The sequence below is a fragment of the Mya arenaria genome, chromosome 10 (assembly GCF_026914265.1).
Source record: "Mya arenaria isolate MELC-2E11 chromosome 10, ASM2691426v1".
In the NCBI taxonomy this organism is placed as follows: Eukaryota; Metazoa; Mollusca; class Bivalvia; order Myida; family Myidae; genus Mya; species Mya arenaria.
Genome location: NC_069131.1, coordinates 35,126,609 through 35,146,610, shown reverse-complemented (window position 1 = coordinate 35,146,610; position 20,002 = coordinate 35,126,609). Strand labels below are relative to the sequence as shown.

The 20,002-nt window shown below is 33.1% G+C and overlaps 2 protein-coding genes across 4 annotated transcripts; both read right to left on the bottom strand.

The window, feature by feature from the left end:
• Positions 1–573: 573 nt before the first annotated feature.
• On the bottom strand, positions 574–13,002 carry LOC128205230 (toll-like receptor 2). 3 transcript variants are annotated; one of them, XM_052906734.1, is made up of 2 exons: positions 12,916–13,002; positions 574–4,775 (listed from the first exon to the last, which is right to left on the bottom strand). In XM_052906734.1, exon 2 carries the CDS (start codon positions 4,728–4,730, stop codon positions 2,169–2,171), a length of 2,562 nt encoding a protein of 853 aa, XP_052762694.1. In that variant the 5' UTR covers positions 4,731–4,775; positions 12,916–13,002; the 3' UTR covers positions 574–2,168. The 3 variants fall into 3 exon arrangements, with proteins under 3 accessions (XP_052762694.1, XP_052762695.1, XP_052762696.1); XM_052906735.1 differs by lacking the exon at positions 12,916–13,002 and adding an exon at positions 8,039–8,152; XM_052906736.1 differs by lacking the exon at positions 12,916–13,002 and adding an exon at positions 7,234–7,249.
• A 1,773-nt stretch (positions 13,003–14,775) lies between these two features.
• On the bottom strand, positions 14,776–19,670 carry LOC128206398 (toll-like receptor 13). The gene is made up of 2 exons (XM_052908808.1): positions 19,576–19,670; positions 14,776–17,848 (listed from the first exon to the last, which is right to left on the bottom strand). The coding sequence occupies exon 2, from the start codon at positions 17,789–17,791 to the stop codon at positions 15,317–15,319; it is 2,475 nt and encodes an 824-aa protein (XP_052764768.1). The 5' UTR covers positions 17,792–17,848; positions 19,576–19,670; the 3' UTR covers positions 14,776–15,316.
• Between the last annotated feature and the right edge of the window lie 332 nt (positions 19,671–20,002).

The following is a 20,002-nucleotide window of genomic DNA, read 5'->3' as shown; positions in this document are numbered from 1 at the left end:
TTCGTTAATAATACACCCAAATCACATATAATAAACGTATATAAACATACTTTTATAGCTCAATTTCTATATTCGTGTACTCATAGAACATCTCTATAATGTAATTTTACGATCCTATATCGAGGAATTAAATATTTGCCAATATATAGCCCATCACAAAAAGCCTTGTTCTGAGACTTAATAACACATGTTCTCTGTCTGTTATAGGTATTTTCTTCTTGCCAATATCGTATAATTATTCCTAAAGTGATACTCGTATCTACAATCATAAGATTTGATTGATAAACCTTTAACTTCTTACCGAACAACGCATTTATGGAAACTATCAATTACTGATAACAAGATTGTAACCGTATATTTGGCTGGTGGGTCTTTTCGGATTTACACCGATCAACTATCGTCTTATAAGGTAGAATTACCGTGTAATCTGCACCTATCTTTCAAATTTAACACGGTATCCTTCGTAATAGCTATTGTTTTTTGATATTGTTTTTTTGATATCTATTCATCTTTTTCGGTATATTGAAACAATTGCATTCATTATAGAACTGCCTATTGAGGAGTAAGAGTGCATCTTTAATAATATTTTATTTTTTAAAACATATATCAATAGTTAGTGTGAACATTGTCAAGCATGACAGTTCATCTATGTAGTTTTATGACAGGGTGTATCATATTCGTCACGGACTATGGCTAACAGAAACCAGGTCGTCACAGGATCATACCAAAGCTGTTAAATACATGTACGATGCACTTGATATACTAAGACGTTCAAAATAAGTTTGAAAGATATATGATATAGCCATCAAACATGAGAGTTAAAGGCGTATAACATAGGTTGATGCAAACAAACAATTATTTGTTTATTTTATGCAATATAACTATACAGATAAAAAAGACTATGATTTTTGTAAAACATATTAGCCTTTATGAATATTTTTTTTCAATTAATTAAGCTACCTGACCACACATTACCAAGTTAAAAAGCGCAAAAATATCGATAATTTCGTTTTAATATATACACAAAATCAATTGTTTGATCATTAATGACAAATATGAAACAAAACAGTGCATTACAATTAAAACATTTGGGCATCAACATTTATTGTGCTCAATTAAAAGGTCTTTTGTTCATATGTATATATATGATTTTTTTCAATGTAACAGACAATGCTCCATTTATTCTACAAGCTTTTGTTATGCTTTTAAAGATTTTTAGTTTGAATATACAATTCTCTGTGCAAATGAATATCAGTCAGTTTCTGTACGGTATTAAACAAGTAAACGTTAGTTTATATATTTGACTTTTGTAACTCATCCTCCATACATGACAAATACAAGTGAACATGTACTTACAATGTAATGAGTATATCTACAAAATATACACCGATAACAGTCAGAATACGGAAACTGATAGAAAAGAAATTCATTATATTTCTAGCCCGCTTTTGCTCGTTTTTAAAATATATACAATTCAAACATGATTATATACAACAAATATACACATTGAACATGTGTACCCCAACCAGCATGTACTTGAATAATATAACATATAATACGACCTATAAGTTTATCATTGCTTCAGCAAATAATTGACGTGAACATATATATGTAATATTCACTGAGGGGTTCTCATAATTTTGATCATAATTAAGAATGTCATTCCATTAATAAATACAAAACTGTTTTAGTTCTTAGTTCTTTCCTCAGTTCCCCTATAGCTTTCAAAAGAAAATGAGAACCAATTAATTTAAAAAAAAAACGATATGATTCCTAGTTTTTTTTTAAATCAACGCATTGTTTTCTTTTAAATGAAATTAAAAACAAAACAAAACGAAATTATTATAAAGTAAAACATATCAGGTCATATTCAGTGGCTTACTCAATAATTATATAACATGATTTCACACGGTACACTTCATGGCATGTATAAGTCATCGCATCTAGATCTATTTCTTGCGACTCTTTGCACATACAATCTAGGCAGATTTGAGTAAACAAGACTCCGGTAAAAGAAAATAATTTGAGATCAGCGAACAAATATTTATAAACAACCTTTGAAGTGTTTGTGAAAATTTCTATCGTTTTGAAACCAAGCACAGTGTTTCACCTTTTCAACCGTTGAACAGCTATAACTATTCATTACTATGCGATTTGTGTCATGCCACTTAATAATTTGAGCTGTTTGAATCCTCGCGAGAACGAGATCGGCTGTATTCGACCGACAATGGTTTTCCCAATGTTGCTTTCAGGTCCTCTACAAATACTTTTCTACGTATGCTATTCTCAGTTCCGCACCATTTACCGTTATTTTTCTTGGCTAAAAGAACACACCAGGATTTACTCACAGATTCTAAATCCACATCCGTCAGAATGACAAGGAATATCTTCCTTTTCCCTCTAGTCTCGATTTTTTTCATCAAAGCAATGTCTATTTGAAACTCACACCAAGCGTCCTTTATCAAACTGTTCGAAACAACAACAATGACACTCTTTGAAGCATCCATAGCGTCGAAGTAAGCATCCGATTTAGTACCCCCTACAGCGCCTTGTCTGTCCCATAAGAGCAGTCTATAGTGTAATTTCTCTTCTACTAGCCTCCGTAAATCTTTAAGCACGAACTTACTGTCATTCTCACTGTAAATAACGTTTGCGTCGTAAAGAAGTCCACTTTCTTCTATCAGGTGTTCTCTTTCCGGATCTGCAATCGTTCGTATTCGTTTGCAACTCTTCTTAAACATATGCCAATGGAACTGAATGTACCATCGGTTCCAATAAGAAACGACTGCCATAACAAAAACAACAAATCCTGTACATGCGCTTGCTATATACACAATGATTAGTGATTCGCGACAGTCTTCGCCCGAAAGATGGAAGTCCGCTAATTCTTTTCCAATCATTTTCACTGGCGAGTGGCAAATATAATTATGTGGCCATCCAATAAGTCTAATGCGTTGGAAATAGCCTTGTGATTCGTGTTCTGCTATCTGGCTTCGAAACCATCTTGAATATGTATCGCACGAACAATCAAAAATATTTTTTCCAAAATTCACTTCTTTTAAAGTTTTCAAAACTGCATCTGGTAAAGTACTTTTGTTCTCTGTGAACACAATTTGATTCTGCTCAGCAGAAAAATATGTCACATTGCTCTTAAAGGATGTATTCGGAGGAAAATAGATTCTTTCAATTGCATTTAGGTCGATTACTATTTTATGAAGATTGTCAAACGTAAAGAGTTCGTATGGAAATTCGGTCAGACCTACTCGTTCCAGAACAAGAACCTCCAGGTGTTTTAAACGGGATAACGATGAGAAAAATGCTGTCTTATCCTTGACAACATTGTCAGTTAAGATGAGATTTGTTACACCAGTACAACTGTTAAATGTCCTACTGGAAGTTTCGTTAGTAAATTCTATAAAATTTGTCTTCAAATTCAGCTCTTTAAGATTCGTTTCGAATGCATTTTCGTCTATTGTAATTAACCCACGAATTTGCATATCAATATGTAACACTTTGAGATTTGGAAACTGTGCAAAAGAGTGATCGTTTAATGTTGTAATTGCATTCTTACTGAGGTACAATTCTGAAAGATTCCATAGACATTTAGTGAAATTATCGTTCAAAACACTTATATGATTATAGCTCAGGTCCATACGACGTATGCTTATGATTTTGTTGCTCGAGTTGTCACACAATTTTGGCATAAATGTCATAAATTGATTATCACTTAAATCAAGATATTCCAGATGTGGTGGGTATTTCCCGGCTTGAATTCCCCAATTTGAATTTATCCAGTTCTTTTTAAGAATAAGGTGCTTTAAAGACACCAAGTGAGATATGTTGCTTATGTTTATCTGCTTTATGTTGTTATTAGACAGATCTAGAATTTCTAGCTTATCCATACATCGCCAAGAGTCTTCTCGTATAGTAGAAATAAAGTTCCCAGAAACGTTCAATACTGTGAGGTTAGGAAACAGGCTGCTACCGTTGTCAAAACAAAAGGCTATATTATCGGGTGCAAGTCTGTTATTACTCATATCTAACCGCTTCAATGGATGGAGTTGTGTGCTATTTTCACTGAAACAACTTATAACATTATCTGCTACAGATACATCTTCCAAATAGTCTAAATTTGTCAGCAACTCTGGTCTAAATGTATCCATGTTATTGCGAGTAAGCTGAATCTCTGTTAGCTTCACCGATCCTTGAAACTTGATATATGAGGAATTTATATTATTGAGCTGCATTCCCTGAATAACCAGCGTAATGTTCCCGTCACCAGTTATTCTGCCAATAGCTTCCATTAGCTGAAATTGTTGCTTGAGTGTGCTATCAGAAAAGTGAACCTCACTCAGCGACTGAAAATTGTGAAACGTATCGTTGTTCATATTCCAAATTTCATTTTTTATGGAATGGAATCTCTGAACAGTGATATTTTGTGGAAATATTTTTGCTGATAGTTTCTGGAAACTAAATTGTTCAACAGTTAGAGTTCTTATCTTGTATGGAGGTATTTTCATATTTATGTCTTGTCTTTTTTCATTCCCGTTGCAGTAAACATCGTAAAAACCGTCTTCTGACAATTTCTCACATTTACAAAGTGACGAACCAGGGCATAGTGGAATGTGCGCATACAAATCCTGTGCTCTTAATACTTGTGTGAATAATACAAGACCTATTCCAGTTATAAGTAAGTAATATATTGAAAGACCCATGGCTTTCTTTAACATGTAACTCTTCCGAAAGTTTAGTCAAGCTGTTGAACCCGCTGCTCACTGAAACAAAACAAAAAATATAATCATATATTGTAGCTTACTTTGATATTCAATGGTATACGATGTGTATCGGAAAATGTTAACCACGATGGTTTCCGACGTTATACGGAGTTTAATGTAAGCGACTTAACATAATTTCATATAATGATTAAAGCATCCCGTTTGCAACAATAAAATACGATCTCCTATAAGAACGCACTAAGTCTCGGTTGTTTTATTTACGCAAAATTGGATGATGACATTATAAAATATATATTTGACAGTTTCAGAAGCGGCAAAGCATGCTCAACAATACTGACAATATAAAACAATGATGATGCGATGTGACATGTGAATACATAGTTTAGGCTTTATTTTCAGCAATATATTTCAGCAGATGTTATACAAAGATAAAAACACGAACATAAAAATGAAGGCTAGCGATATAACATTCAAACTAAAAATGCCTACTCAAACAATATTATCCGAGTATTGTCTATAAAAAAATCAAATACTTGTATACACAACCGTAAACAAATGAATTTTGTCATCACCAACAGCTAATGATCAGTGATTTATATGGCGTGTTCATGTATATAAGTGGTACTTAGTGAAGTTCGACGTATTGCGTTCTATTTAAGGCAAAGTTCACCCGGATAATTCTCTTTGAAATGATTTTTTTGGATAAGTTTACTAAATGTAAAAAGCAATGCGATATATCATAATTTTGAATTTAATTCCGCTAGAAAGCATTGAAAGAATCTCGTTGTAGTATGAGGTCATCCGACTATTTATATGCTGTTTTGAAAGTTTAAAAGTAGATTTCTTTAAATCGGACAACCGCACTATATCTAAAGAGAAATTTGTCAATACGGTTACATTATACTAAATTGATAATTACAGGCTTATGTTTCGGGTGTTAGGCACCTCGAAAGGATTACTATTGTACATACTGCTTCATACGAACCGCATTTATATGTTTTGAAACAAAGCGTTGTTATATTATGAAATTAATTCAACTTCTCCTCACACATTTTTTTCCCTTTGTTTAAAATTAGCCACGATATTTACAGCCTGAAGAATCCTGTGAAAGTTTTGTTAAGGTTAATGTATTTTTAGAACTTACAGAATTAACGTTCTAAGGTATGAACTATTGAATTTATATGATGTTTCAATCAAGTAAATCATTGCTGGATAAAATAGAGCAATAGGCAAATAATTTAATCATATCGTATTGTGTTGATAATAGTTCATACGTTACATAATTATACTATAATGATTAATATATTATACCAATAAACATGCCTAATTCGACCGATGATCAATGAAATGCGTGAAACACTTGGTAAAACCCTCACAGTGCATAAAAAGACGGCGAACTGTCAATTTGTGTGCATTCGAACCGTGATTTCTTAAGATGCTATGACAAATTATATCGATTTTAGTTTGAAGTAACACATGAGAAATGTTTCCATACACTCTCATGCAGAAAGCAATGCGGTAGCTGGTGAGTAGTTGTTAAGTATGTTAGATAGCAAACTTTATATTTTATGTAAATCCTTAAATAAAATTAGTAGATGGTGATTAGTTATCGAGTCTCAACAAAACAGAAACTTTTGTAAAATGGAGTACTAAAGTATGATAGCATAGCAAAGCTTTTATATTTTATGTAAATCCGTAAATAAAATTAATGCATTTTGAGTGTTTGTCGAGTATTCGAGTGTTTATCGTCGTGCCTTGTATTTACATATACGTACATTCTTTACATATCGTTTGCATCGCGTGTCGGTCAACATAGTCGTTTTTGAGCCTATTTTGTCGAGCTGGTTTTACGTATTTTTTTGTTAAAGTGTATTTATTATGTTCATAGTTTGCCGATTTTCCCTTAACACAAATTTGAAATTATATATTTTGATACAGATCGTGATAGCCTCTTTCATCTCTCCGAAGTTGTTTGTATCTTAGAGCTAATAAACATAAATAAGTACATATATATATATATATATTAATCAAATAGAGCGTTTATATATAAGTTTTGATTATATGCCCATCATTAATCTACACGCAATACATATCGCAAAATACGGTAGTCCGTATTCCACTCCTGTGCAATACGGCCGTATTCCTCTTTTGTGACGTCACGTCAAAACAAGTATCGTTGGGCGATGTTAAAAAGACGTCATAAAACAAAATAGTGCGTCGTTAAAATAACATTCATTATGAAAACATGTTGCTTTTAAGTGATCAAACCAGACTAATGTTTATAATAAAAGGGTTATTAGTACTGCGGTTTGCTTCGGAATGTCGTATTCGACTCTCGTGAAATCCGAATCTGCAAAAATTCACTCGAGTCGAATACAACCTCCCGGATCTAAACGCAGTACTAATAACCCTATTATGTACTTAGTAAAAGTATTGCATTTCAAAGCTGAATATACGTTTATTAATAAAGTTGTAAACATTTACGCTGCACTCTCACAGATCATCCGTTTGGGCATTTTTTTCCATTTTATTTCTTCAAATGAGCCAATTCTTCCGTAAACATCTGGAAACAAGTGATATTAGACTGTTGAAAAAATATCAGATAGTAGTTTTTTATATCTACGTTAGAAAATTGAAGTTTTATGTCGATCAATTCATTTTTCTTAATGCTTTAGAAACGCTTTTAGCCATAAAGATCAATTTTCGAACGTAAATGATAAAAAACTTCGATAATTTACAAAGTCACAATATGGATCAATGGTTTGTAGATATTTACGCCAAAATTGGTTCATTCTAGGACAAAAAAAAGATTAAAAGAAAGATGTCAATGGTTAATCTGTAACAGTGCAGCTTTAAGACAACATTCCAAAGGTTTCGATATCGTAACGTCTGATCGAAATTGATACAGATATTCATTACTTAAATTATAATGCATGTTATGTGCTGTAATAGTGAAATAGGCATGTTTTAAATTTAATACATACGGCGTTGTATAAGTAACCACTTTCCGGCTATTATATCATAATGAATAGAGAAGGAAAATAACACGTATCATTCTTCAGCGGTAATCAAACTGAACCGTAACCCTCTCTTATCAGACAGTTCGAATTCTTCAGTTGTTTAACAAAACCATTGAACAGAAAATCTTATATTTTAACATCGACTACTGAGTGTATGTATTTGGTCTGTTTATATTAGTTTCACCTCATACTAAATTAATGAATGCATGTTTAATAAATAGTATCGATTTGAACATACGATTAATAAGTGTTATCAAAAGATATATACAATAAAATACTTACCCTAAAAGCACTATTTTATCCGTGTTATGATCATATCATATTTGATGTTCAAATGCAAATGTGGTAGATAAGACACATGGAGTATTAAAGGCACTCGTTTATGTTTTACAGGACAATTAATTCGTATGAAAATGTGAACAAAATGGCAACAAACAAACAAGTTCTATGTCTTATATACGTTTTTTTTATTTTTAAATATGATATTAAGGCTGCAACCTAAAGGGACTCGCTCATGTTTTATGTAATTTAAAGGGACTCGCTCATGTTTTTTGTAATTTAAAGGGACTCGCTCATGTTTTATGTAATTTAAAGGGACTCGCTCATGTATTTTTTTTTTGTAATTTAAAGGGACTCGCTCATGTTTTATGTAATTTAAAGGGACTCGCTCATGTTTTTTGTAATTTAAAGGGACTCGCTCATGTTTTTTGTAAAATTATTGTCCTTGTATGACGAAATAAAGTGTGGCAAATCATTAGGAGTGTTAAAACTTTGTATAAATCGTGGTAGCCTACTAGTGAAGGCGTCTGTTTTCTACTTGTTTTTTTTTACTTTACCGACGTGGGTTCCCACCACGCTAAAACCATATGGTATTTTGTATACTATAACTGTAACTTAGTCCTCTATTTTCGATATCATTGAGTAAATTAATGATGGAATAAGTGTTTTAGGTGCATAACCTGGAAAAATTAATTTTGCTCCAAAAACATGAGTGAGTACCTTTAAAGCTCAGCCATGATTTTCCTTATTGATGTTTTTTTTTAAATAAATGCATGGTTATAAGGCAAACAAAGATCGTGTTTACTTTTGACACAGACTGTGACTAGCTGCTTAATGTAGGATAAAAAAATGCATAGTAAATACATATGTTAACCAATTTCAAACACCTTAATACTATTTTGAATGATTAAATATAGATGTTTTCAGCGTGTGCAGCTTCATTTGGGTTTAGGTCTCGGTCAAGAGGACACGTCACGTTTAATAGGGTCAGAAAATGAATCCGTACAACAAAATAATATTAATAATAATGGTGTGGCCTTAATTGTAACTTTATATATAAATATCCTTCTTCTTCTAAGGGGAGTATCTGTAATTTACCCAAGTATACGCTTTGTCATCGTATTTCGTAACAACCACAGCCCAGTGCAAAATTAGAGTATGCAATTTGATTTTTAAAAAATATAATCAACTATGTATTTACCTTGATGAATTCATCGTATTATTTATCACTTACTGATGTAACAATACTATGACAATAGGGTTTCTATGGTGGCCTATATCTGCCGTAAAATACTCTGTTAACGTTCATGGTTTGTGTTAACTGCTTTATTTTCGCGATAATTATACTGTTATCGAGTTAAAATTCTCGAAACTTCTTTTGGTAATATCAGGTTATCTTACGGCAGATATATACCACCATAGATTCATCGTTGAGTTATGTTTAAAGACATCGGGCGTCATGCATGCACGCATGGTATAAATAGGCAATAAATACGATAAATGCGTAGTTCATGGTTAAGTACATAGTAATAGTTAGCATTAACGGAATTCACATAAACTTAACTGATGTGTACTTAATACGCCTTGGATACAAGTTTGAATCATCAATGTTAGGTGAATTAAGCGTGTGCAGCTATGTTTGCTTAAAATGTACAATGAAAATGCAAGGACAAGCCCAGTAGTCTAAATTTAAAACTAAACCCTGTTTAGAGCCTCAAGTCAAGGGCCCAGACGGCCGTGAACTAAAGACACAGACCTGTTATCATCAAATACACAAAAAACAAACACCACGGTGACGGGTTCTCGTCCACCAAAATGCTGTTTTCAAAGCTAAAACCTCAGCAAAAGTTTTAGATAAATGCTCATTTGGTAAAGCGTAATAAATAATATGTTTGTTTCTGATTTATTCTGGTGCCAAATCGGCTGGTTAGGACAGAGAGGATTTTTTTTATTTTATTTTTTTATTAGGGAAATTGTTTGTTGAGATTGTTTCTGATACCAAACCCCTTAAATTATATGTCTTAAGATCACCTAAACAAGCAGTGTGTGTTAGCATTTCAGGTATTGTTAAAAGCTAAAAACAGTTCATTTTTAACCTTTAAATTAAACAAAATCAAACAAATGATAAAAACTATTTCTCAAAATAAAAAGGTCTGGGGTCGAAGCCAAAAGTAGAGAAGGTCAGGAAACCTGAAACAAACAATTTATTTAACACCTTATAATCATTGAGTTAAAGTTAAAAGCAATTTTCAAAAATTAAAATGTGTGAATAAGTCCCTTAAAGATACACCCCTAGCAATTTTTACATCTTAAGTATCTTTAAGAAAGTGTAAGATTGGTTTATCTCGACCTGAGCGTAGGGTATTTTGCGAAAACGACGGTGTTTATCTATCAAGTTTAAACGATGACAGGGTGTTACCCGTTTCGCCACAGGCTATCAAATCATATCCCTTAACAAGTTGTATATAGGTGAATTAAATGCAACTCACTATCGTGTGAGGCCTATTCGGCGAATGTAAAAACTTCTCATCGGTTATATCTTAACAGAGAAGAAATATGCTCGGTGTATCTTCGTTAAATGAGAAGTAATCGGTGTATATACAGCATGCATATGCATTTTCGGATATCTTCTTTCAACGTCAGCATGGCGAGTCCAGTATCAACAAACTATGTGTAAATTAAGCTGAATTTCTACACATTGGTTGTTGAAATAGTTATAATTTGCAAGCACTGCCGACCGCTTTGTTTTTAAAATTCGTTGGTGGGTGTATCCATCTGTTTAAACTTTTTCATACTAGTCAAATGTTCTTTAGAATTTTCCATAGTAAAATATTCGTTTGATACCGATCTTCTTACTTCAATGTTTTTGTTCTCTGTGTTCTTTAAAGAAACAAACTCAATTTTTATTTGTCTTCAAGGAAATGACGCCACGTCCTGGAGCGGTCACATGGAGATGTACTCACATCGGATGTTAAAGCCTGTTTGGTCCCCTATAGTCAGCCTTGTACCACGACAGTATCTGTGTTTATCCACCATGAACAGATAGGTAAGGGGAGATAAACATACATACATGATAGTACGTTGCTAGTACACGGTATTTTGACTGCATGTATTCGGAATGAGCTCGTATCTTTTTAAAACTTAATAACAACGGAAATCAAGTATGCAATGCTGTATATGCATTCATGGCTTAATATATACATTGCTGCTATTAAATCGATTACATGAGTAAAAGAGACAGTTGTTACTACGATAGACAATATAGACTTTCAAGAAGCACGTTGAAAATTTATGTGTTAAAAAATCATTCATGATTTGTATAATATTTTCAAATCATATTACAAAAATGTCTGATGTTAAAATGATGTGTACCATCCGTCTGTACTAAGTGTTAACGTCTTTTATGGTCACCGACTTGAAACATGAACAATGAATTAACAAGTGCTTTTAAAACTACAGTTAAAAGAACGTGCACTGTTTACATTGCTATGTCGATTGAATAAAACAGATCAGCGACGGACGAAAATAAAGGATGTTTCCCATTCGTTATTGTTGAAGACATTCTCAAGGTCAAAACCTCTAATGGAAGTCAAACGTAACAGGATAAGAAAATAATGCCTTTTCTTTTTTAATCTAGTGTCAGCCTTTCATTGAAACCCAATCAGAGGCGCTAGATTTTAAAATGTTATCATTTCTGAAGATGCCTTACTAATTGCTAAAGAGGACTCATCATGATAAAGTAAATTGCTATAACTGCGCATGCGCGAATAGCCACGCCTATTGTTTGCATATGCAAAGACACAATTTCAGTGTCAACGCTGATTTAAATGACGTCACATTATCTTGCAGTGATTGACATGTCTTTTTGATAGGCACACGGCTTTATCTTAAAGCTGATGCAATTTGAGGACGGCTTACACTTAGTCGGTAAGAATTTGTTAAGAAATTTCTTTGTGAATAAGTAACCTAATGGAGCGCAAAGAAAAATTTACTATATAAACTCTGACCTATACATACAATATCATAATAATTCCTCCGATTTCACAAAAACATTTAAGTCAAATCTTAATCTAAATTTCAACTCCTTTTACCACGTAACCACATACCATTATTCCAATTCCATATGTTCTTAAAGCGCATTCTCTCATATATTTTGCTGAGAAAAATGTTAATATTTAAAGAATGTCTTTCTAGAGCAAGAATTTTACTTGATGCTATTTTTTTTACTCAAGTTCATTTATGCTTAAAACATATTTTCTTTGTTATATTGAACATTCATTTGTTATCAACACATTACATAGAAGAATGATAAAACGTACATAGTTTTGAACCATGCCGTGCTGTTGTGTCAACAAATCAATGAGATTGAGATTTAAAAATGACTCCAGTATTTTCTTGACACTGAGGCATGGCGATATATTCAGCACTATGTTGTGCACAATTAAAACCTTAGAAGCAAATGGGCAAATGAGAAAAAACTTGAAAGAAAAAGAACATGAACAAACAAAAACACCAACTTAATGTTTAAGTATATGTTTCAACAATGAAATTCGCAATTATAATTTTCAATAAAAAAACTACGCAAATGTTTTCTCATTCGGGCTATAAAATTGTAAAATATTTAAATGCAAAACAACGAATCGTTCTCAAAGGTATTCAAACAAATTCGTATCCCTCGCTTGTTAGATTGTTTAAGTTTAGTGTTTATTAAAAAACCCACTAAAGATAACCATATCTTAATATTGACTGTTCACTGTGGTTATACAAAATTCAAACTAAATTAGAATAACGTATGCATACATTGCAAATAAGTACAATTATATCAGTTTGTAAATACGAATAATGTCTCTTATTTAAACAAAACATGTATTTTTACATACCCTTAAACGCGCATTTAATTCAGTTATCCATGATACTCATATAAGTGTGGCGGATAACAATAAAACTTCCGCATTGTTATTTAGGTCAATGGCATATGAACTGGGAGCATGAAAAGGCATACAGCTCATATATAAGCTAGCAAAATATTATTAAAGCGTTGACAGGCTGTATGCGCGACAAGCCGATATACCGAAAATGCATGTCATTACCTCAGATTGGGTAAATTAAATTGATTAAATTTTAATACAATTATCTAATTGTATAACAGTAACTTATAAACCTTTATGTACTAGGATAAATGAACATTGCTGTCATCTAGCAAGTTTATTGCTAGTGTCAAGTTACTTAAATGAAAAACTGATATTGGCTGAGGACTTGTTGACTATTTCAAGAAGGTTAACTAAGTCAGGGTCCTTTAGTTAACAAACGAATTTTTTGTTTTCTGCATTGTCATCTTTAGTTATCTATTCCTCTCGGTTCAACACACACAAAAAACAAAGATTTAATCTTTGAATGTATTTATATTAATTGGTCTTCTAATTTGAACTATTTTTGCCAAATTAGTCTTTCAAACACCAATAATCAACAGTAAAATTTATTTCGATCAGTACAATACGACCCAGTTCGGGGCATCTGATACACATAGATAGGCACAATACATTCATACACTGAAATAAGGCGGATGTCATCTTTTTAAGCGCCGATTTGGGATTTTGGGTAAGCCAAAATTCGACCAAATGATCTATTTAACTTGGACATAAGATATATGCAAGGGCAGTATTGTCAGTCAATCTGGGCCGCTGCGTGTGGTCTGTGTCGACAATTGGCCGTTTCCTCCTTCTATTCTTTGTCTGGACATACACGGACCTAGTAGATGACCCCAATTGTTTTGGGGTAAGGGTATCAAGATTAAGGCCGTGGCCAAAACTACCGTAGAAACTGGCCAAACTGTACCTCGATAGTCAAAACGTTAGCTTCATACGCCAGTTACAGTGTTGAAAGAAGTACGCGTGTATCATAAAACGGTGACGATCATGTTGTTAGTCTTTAAGATTCGAATTCAGTTATGGCAGTAGTCTTGTTTTAACCATTGTTCAATGTTTTATCATTACCTCAATTCTCAACACCACATTGGCTGTCATGCATAAAAGACAAACAAAAGCAACAACAACACACTCGTAAATGCAGTGGAGCACTTTTGTAAAATGGTATCCAAAATCTCATCCATTAACAACCTCTTTCAGATGTTCAGACTAACAAGGAAGAAAACAGTATGTTGTAATAACCAATAAATGTCCCGCTGTTAGATGAAAAATCAGTTGATAATGAGATTTAGATGACATGTGATTGAGGGGCATGAAGTTGAATACAGATGATCTAATTTACTAAGAGCTCCCACGACTCAATTTAGTCATAAGCGAACGACAATAAAACAAAAACCGTTGACATCTCATAGTTTGTAAGTCAAACCATTACAACAAACCCTTGAAAAGTTTCAATATAACACTCAAAGATTAATAAAAAGTATTATAACCACTTGACACTTTGAGCTGCCGGAAAACAATCAAGATTCGCGTTGATAACAGAAAACAAATGTTTCAAGTATCAGCGTCAGCTACAAGTGATGAGTTGAAGTGTCCGTTTAAAATATAAAAAAAATACCCATTGTTTTTATTTAAAGGGAAGTTTTAAAGCCTGAGAAATAAAACAAATAAATTCCGCGTGAAATGTAAACAAAAAACTTGTTTCAATGATAAAACCTCATACGAAGGCCATATTAGATCATAATATGCTATTAAAGACGGAAAAATTTCAGACTCAAAATAACAACAAAATACCTATTTATGAAACTTTGCCAGTTGCTATATGGTGCTTGTTCTTACAAATCGATCAAACAAAGTTTAAACACGTCGTTGCAAACCTAACCTTTGTGAGTAATTCATTTTGAAAAAAGGGAGAAGAGTTGAGGTCGTGGTATGTGTTACTGTTCTCACAAGACAGGAAAAATACAAATTTACATTTAATGACAATGTATATAACATCAACATTCAATAATAGTAATATGATGGATTGAACACATAAATCATGAATATAAAACAATCGCGCAGTGGAAATATAAACTTTGTACAGGATTATATACAAATTATAGTAACAATATTACATATGTACACCATCCGCCGTGTAATTGAATGATTGAATGATAGCTAAGACAACGTATAACAAAAGAAATCATAATAACATAATTCTTGCAACTCAAAGCACATACACAAGCGACAGCTTGGATTAAAACTCATTTCAAATCAGAGAATGCAATCAAAGACTGGCAAAAATCAAGCTATGAACATTTAGTACAGTGCGTTTTGGTATCATGCCAATTATTGGCTCCTCGGTAGAACGGTATCAGTTGCCTTCGACAGACAATGGTTTTCCTAATGTTGCTTTCATGTCCTCTATAAATACTCTTCTTCGTATACTATTTTCAGTTTCAATCCATTTGCCATTACCCTTCTTGGCTAAAAGAACACACCAAGATTTACTCACAGATTCTAAATCCACATCCGTCAGAATGACAAGGAATATCTTCCTTTTCCCTCTAGTTTCCATTCTACTCATCAAAGCAATGTCTACTTGAAACTCACACCAAGCGTCCTTTATCAAATTGTTCGAAACAACAACAATGACATTCTTTGAGGCGTTTATAGCATCAAAAAAAGCATTAAATTTAGAACCCCCTACACCTCCTTGTCTGTCCCATATGAAAAGTTTGTATTGTAATTTCTCTTCAACTAACATCCGTAAATCCTTAAAAACGAACTTACTGTCATCGTCATTGTAAATGACAAATGCGTCGTATTGAACTCCAATGTTTTCAATCAGTTGTTGTCTTTCCGCATCTGCAAATTTGCGTATTCGTTTGCAGCTTTTCTTACATCTATGCCAATAAAACTGAATGTACCATCGGTTCCAATAAGATACGATTCCGATAACACAAACAACAAAGCCTGTACTTGCACTGGATATATACACAACGATATTTACACAGTCTAATGCCGACAGATGGAAGTGCATGACCTCTTTTCCAATCATTTCTGATGGCGTGTGGCAAAGATACGTGTGTGGCCATCCAATAAGTCTTATATGTTGTTGAAAAAAACCTTGTGATCCATTTTCTGATATCTGACTTCGAAACCACCTTGAACTAACATCGCATGAACAGTCAAAAATGTTGTATCCAAAATTCACTTCTTTTAAATATGTCAAAACTGGCTCTGGTAAAGCATTGTTGTTTTTTGAAAACGAAATTCGATTATCCGCGGCAGAAAGATGAGTGATTCTGCTGTTAAAGGTTATACTTGGTGGAAAATAGATACTTTCAATTCCATTGTGGTCGATAACTGCATATTGGAGTGTTTCAAACGATGTAAATAATTCGTATGGAAATTTGATCAGTCTTACTTGTTCCAGCACAAGAACCTCTATATGCTTTAAATGCGCTAACGATGAGAAAAATGCTGTCTTGTTCAAGACATGATTATGAGATAGGCTGAGATATCTAATGCCTATACATCCGCTTAATATCCTATCAGAACTTTCGTTATTAAAGTGTATGAAATTTCTATTCAAGTTCAGCTCTTTAAGATTATTCATTTTAAATGCATTTTTTTCTATGGTAGTCAGTCCATGAATCTGCCCATCAATATGTAAGACTTTGAGCTGTGGAAACTGAGCAAACGAATCATTTTGTATTTTTTGGATTGCATTCTTACTTAGGTATAATTCTGTAAGATTTCGTAGACATCTAGTGAAATTATCTGTCAAGACAATTATGTGATTGAAGCTCAGGTCCAAGCGCTGTATGCTTATCGTTCCATTACTAGAGTTCTCACACAACTGTGGCATAAATGGCACAAATTGGTTATCACTTAAATCAAGATATTCCAGATGTGGTGGATACATCCCTTCATTTACCTCAAACGATTTTATCCAGTTCTTCTTAAGAATAAGGTGTTTTAGGGAAGCCAAGTGTGTTAAATTGTTTATGAAAATCGTCTGTATGTTGTTATCAGACAGATCTAGAATTTCGAGCTTATCCAGACAACTCCAAGACTCTTTCTGTATAGTAGAAATGAAGTTCCTAGACACGTTTAATGTTCTAAGGTTAGGAAACAAACTGCTACCGTTGTTGTAGCAAAATTCTATTTCAATTGGATTAAGTCTATTATTACTCATATCTAATAACAACAATGGAGTCAGTTGTGTTCTATTTTTACTGAAATGACTAATGATATTATCTGCCAAAGATAATGTTTCCAAGTAATCCATATTATTTACCAGTTCTGGTCTAAATATTCCCATAGCATTTCTGGTTAGTCTAAGCGTTGTGAGCATAACCTTTCCTTGAAACACGATATTTGAGAAATCTAGTTGAGTGAAATGCATGCCTTGTATAACCAGCGTAAGATTTCCTCGGCTTCTAATTCCTGCAAAAGCTTCTATTAATTGATTGTTGTCCGTAAGTGTGCTGTCACAAAAGAAAACCTCGCTCAGCGACTCGAATTGATAAAACGTATCGTTTTTTATATCCCAAATTTCATTGTGTTTTAAATGGAATCTCTGCACTCTGATATTTCGTGGAAATGTGTCCACTGATAGGTTCTGGAAAATAAATTTCTCAACGATAAGTGTTCTTATGTTGTCTGGAAGATTTTCCTGATTCAAGGTTTGTCTAACTCCATTTCCGTTGCAGGAAACATTGAATTGGGAGTCTTCTGACAATGGCTCACATTTGCAAACTGTCGAACGTGGGCATTTTGTGCATACTTCTATTACTAGACATAAACCAATAATAAGAGAGTAATATATAGATAGTCCCATGACGGTATTTCACATAAACTATTCCGAACTTTAGTAAAGCTGTTGAACTCTCTATCACTGAAAAATAAAGAAAAAATATATTTATCACGTGTCAGACGATATGTCTTTCAAACATTGAACTCTTGTTTCGTTCACCGTTGCAATGCAATGCGTTTACCCCAGAAATAATTGTAAGGATATTTTAATGTCTATATAATTTGTCTGTTTTATATTGTGACGTCGTGAACTCTAGCACATGTATTAACATACAGTTTTCAAGTCTCTATTTGTTGCCGCTATTAAGCGTGAAGGATACATGTCCATGTTTGTAGAATATCATAAAAGACAGGTGCAATAAGGAATCCATGTACCTTTTCCTTACTTGTCTGAAAATAAGTTGGATCGTTAGGAGTACGATATTTCGGCAATGTTTTCAAAATTAAATGCTTGAAGAGAAAACTTAGACAACCAATAGAATTAACTTTGCAACAACGGATCAAAGAGGGGATATTCCTTCCATGTGCACAAATATAAGTAACCATCTATATTTATCTTCTTAGTTTTTACTAGTTTTTAAAGGGAACACCAATTCAAAATCAATACAGTCAAGCAGATGTTTAACCATTAACTACTTACTTAATAATCAACTTATGGAAAATATTAATTACAGATAACAAGATTGTAACCGTGTATTTAATAGCAGTAAGCGCAAAAATATTAAATGATTTGAGAAGGCTAAAATATTAATTGTAGTCTACTATAGTCTCATAAGGTAGAAATACCTTTTAAACGGTCAACGAAACATGCGTTCACATTGGATTAAACTCGTTTATGAGTATTGAAATTCATACTTGCCCGAATATTGGGATAACCGCCTTGGAAATATCATCAAAACAGACATTCACTGGGGGTTAAAATAGTTAATGTGTATTGCACTTCACACTTTCTCTAATATTGAGGTAACCAACCGCCTTGGAACTGTCATTAATCAGACATTCACTTGGGTTAAACTAATTAATGAGTATTGAACCTCCAACTTGCCCAACATAGGGGTTACCGCCTTGATACGGTCAACAAAACAGGCCTTCATTTGGGGTTTAACTAGTTTATGAGTAGTGAACCTCCCACTTGCCAAATCATTGGCGTAACCGCATTGGAACGGTCAACAAAATAAAGATCACTATGGGTTAAAATTAGTTGGTGAGTACTCAATCTCTAACTTCCAACAATATTGGGTTACAGTCTTGGATCGGTCAACAAAACAGGCGCTCACTGGGGGTTAAAAAAGTGTATGAGTATTCATCCACATACTTGTCCCGACATTGGAGTTACCGCATTGGAACGGTGAACAAAACATAATTTAATTGGAGATTAAAAGTAGTTTATGAGTATTCTACCTCAACAAAGTGTATATTTTTCGATAAGAATCTATTATAAATATGATTAATGGCCACAAACGAATACATTACGAACAACAACCAAGTAAGATAAAACAAAGTTGTTATAGTTAATATGTAACCACAATTACTATGATAAGAAGTCAGCATGGTTGTTATGCGAGCTAAAATTGCTGTTTTGTTTGATTGATTTCTGTTCTGAAAATAAAGCTATTATGTTTAAAAACCACAGATGGCACAATCTGATACACACCACTTATCAGACGTGTATCAGAATTGTCCAATTTCGGTTTTCGACGATTTAAATGTCCCACTAAGGTATCCGAAAATAAACGGAGTGTAACCGATACGAGTTTGAAAACATGATAAATATATCTTATTATATAATAAAAAGGATATCTTACTCACCTTTAAACGAGCATTTAATTCAAATTATCCATGAATTTTTTATACGATATTGAATGTTTTAAAGCTAGAGTGGAGTACTAGTGTTAAACTTCCGTAAGAGCATAGATTAGTGGATCATTTTACTAGGGTCGTGTGAAAACAGACTTTAATCGGTTAATGCGGAAATAAAATATCAAGTAATATGAAATAAGGCACTGCCTTAGACGGGCTCTAGATATGTTATCAACTACAGAAACTGCTAATGCAGTACATTTTTTCTTAGATAAACAAGAGTCAAAGTCAAAATTCATTTTATATGACATACTATGGCTTTGACTACACCAATTAGATTATTAAGGTGCATAACAAGTAAGGTTAAGGCAATGCAAAGCAAATTTAACATTTTAATGTTTGGAAAATTAACAAACACAAGTATATTAATTCACCT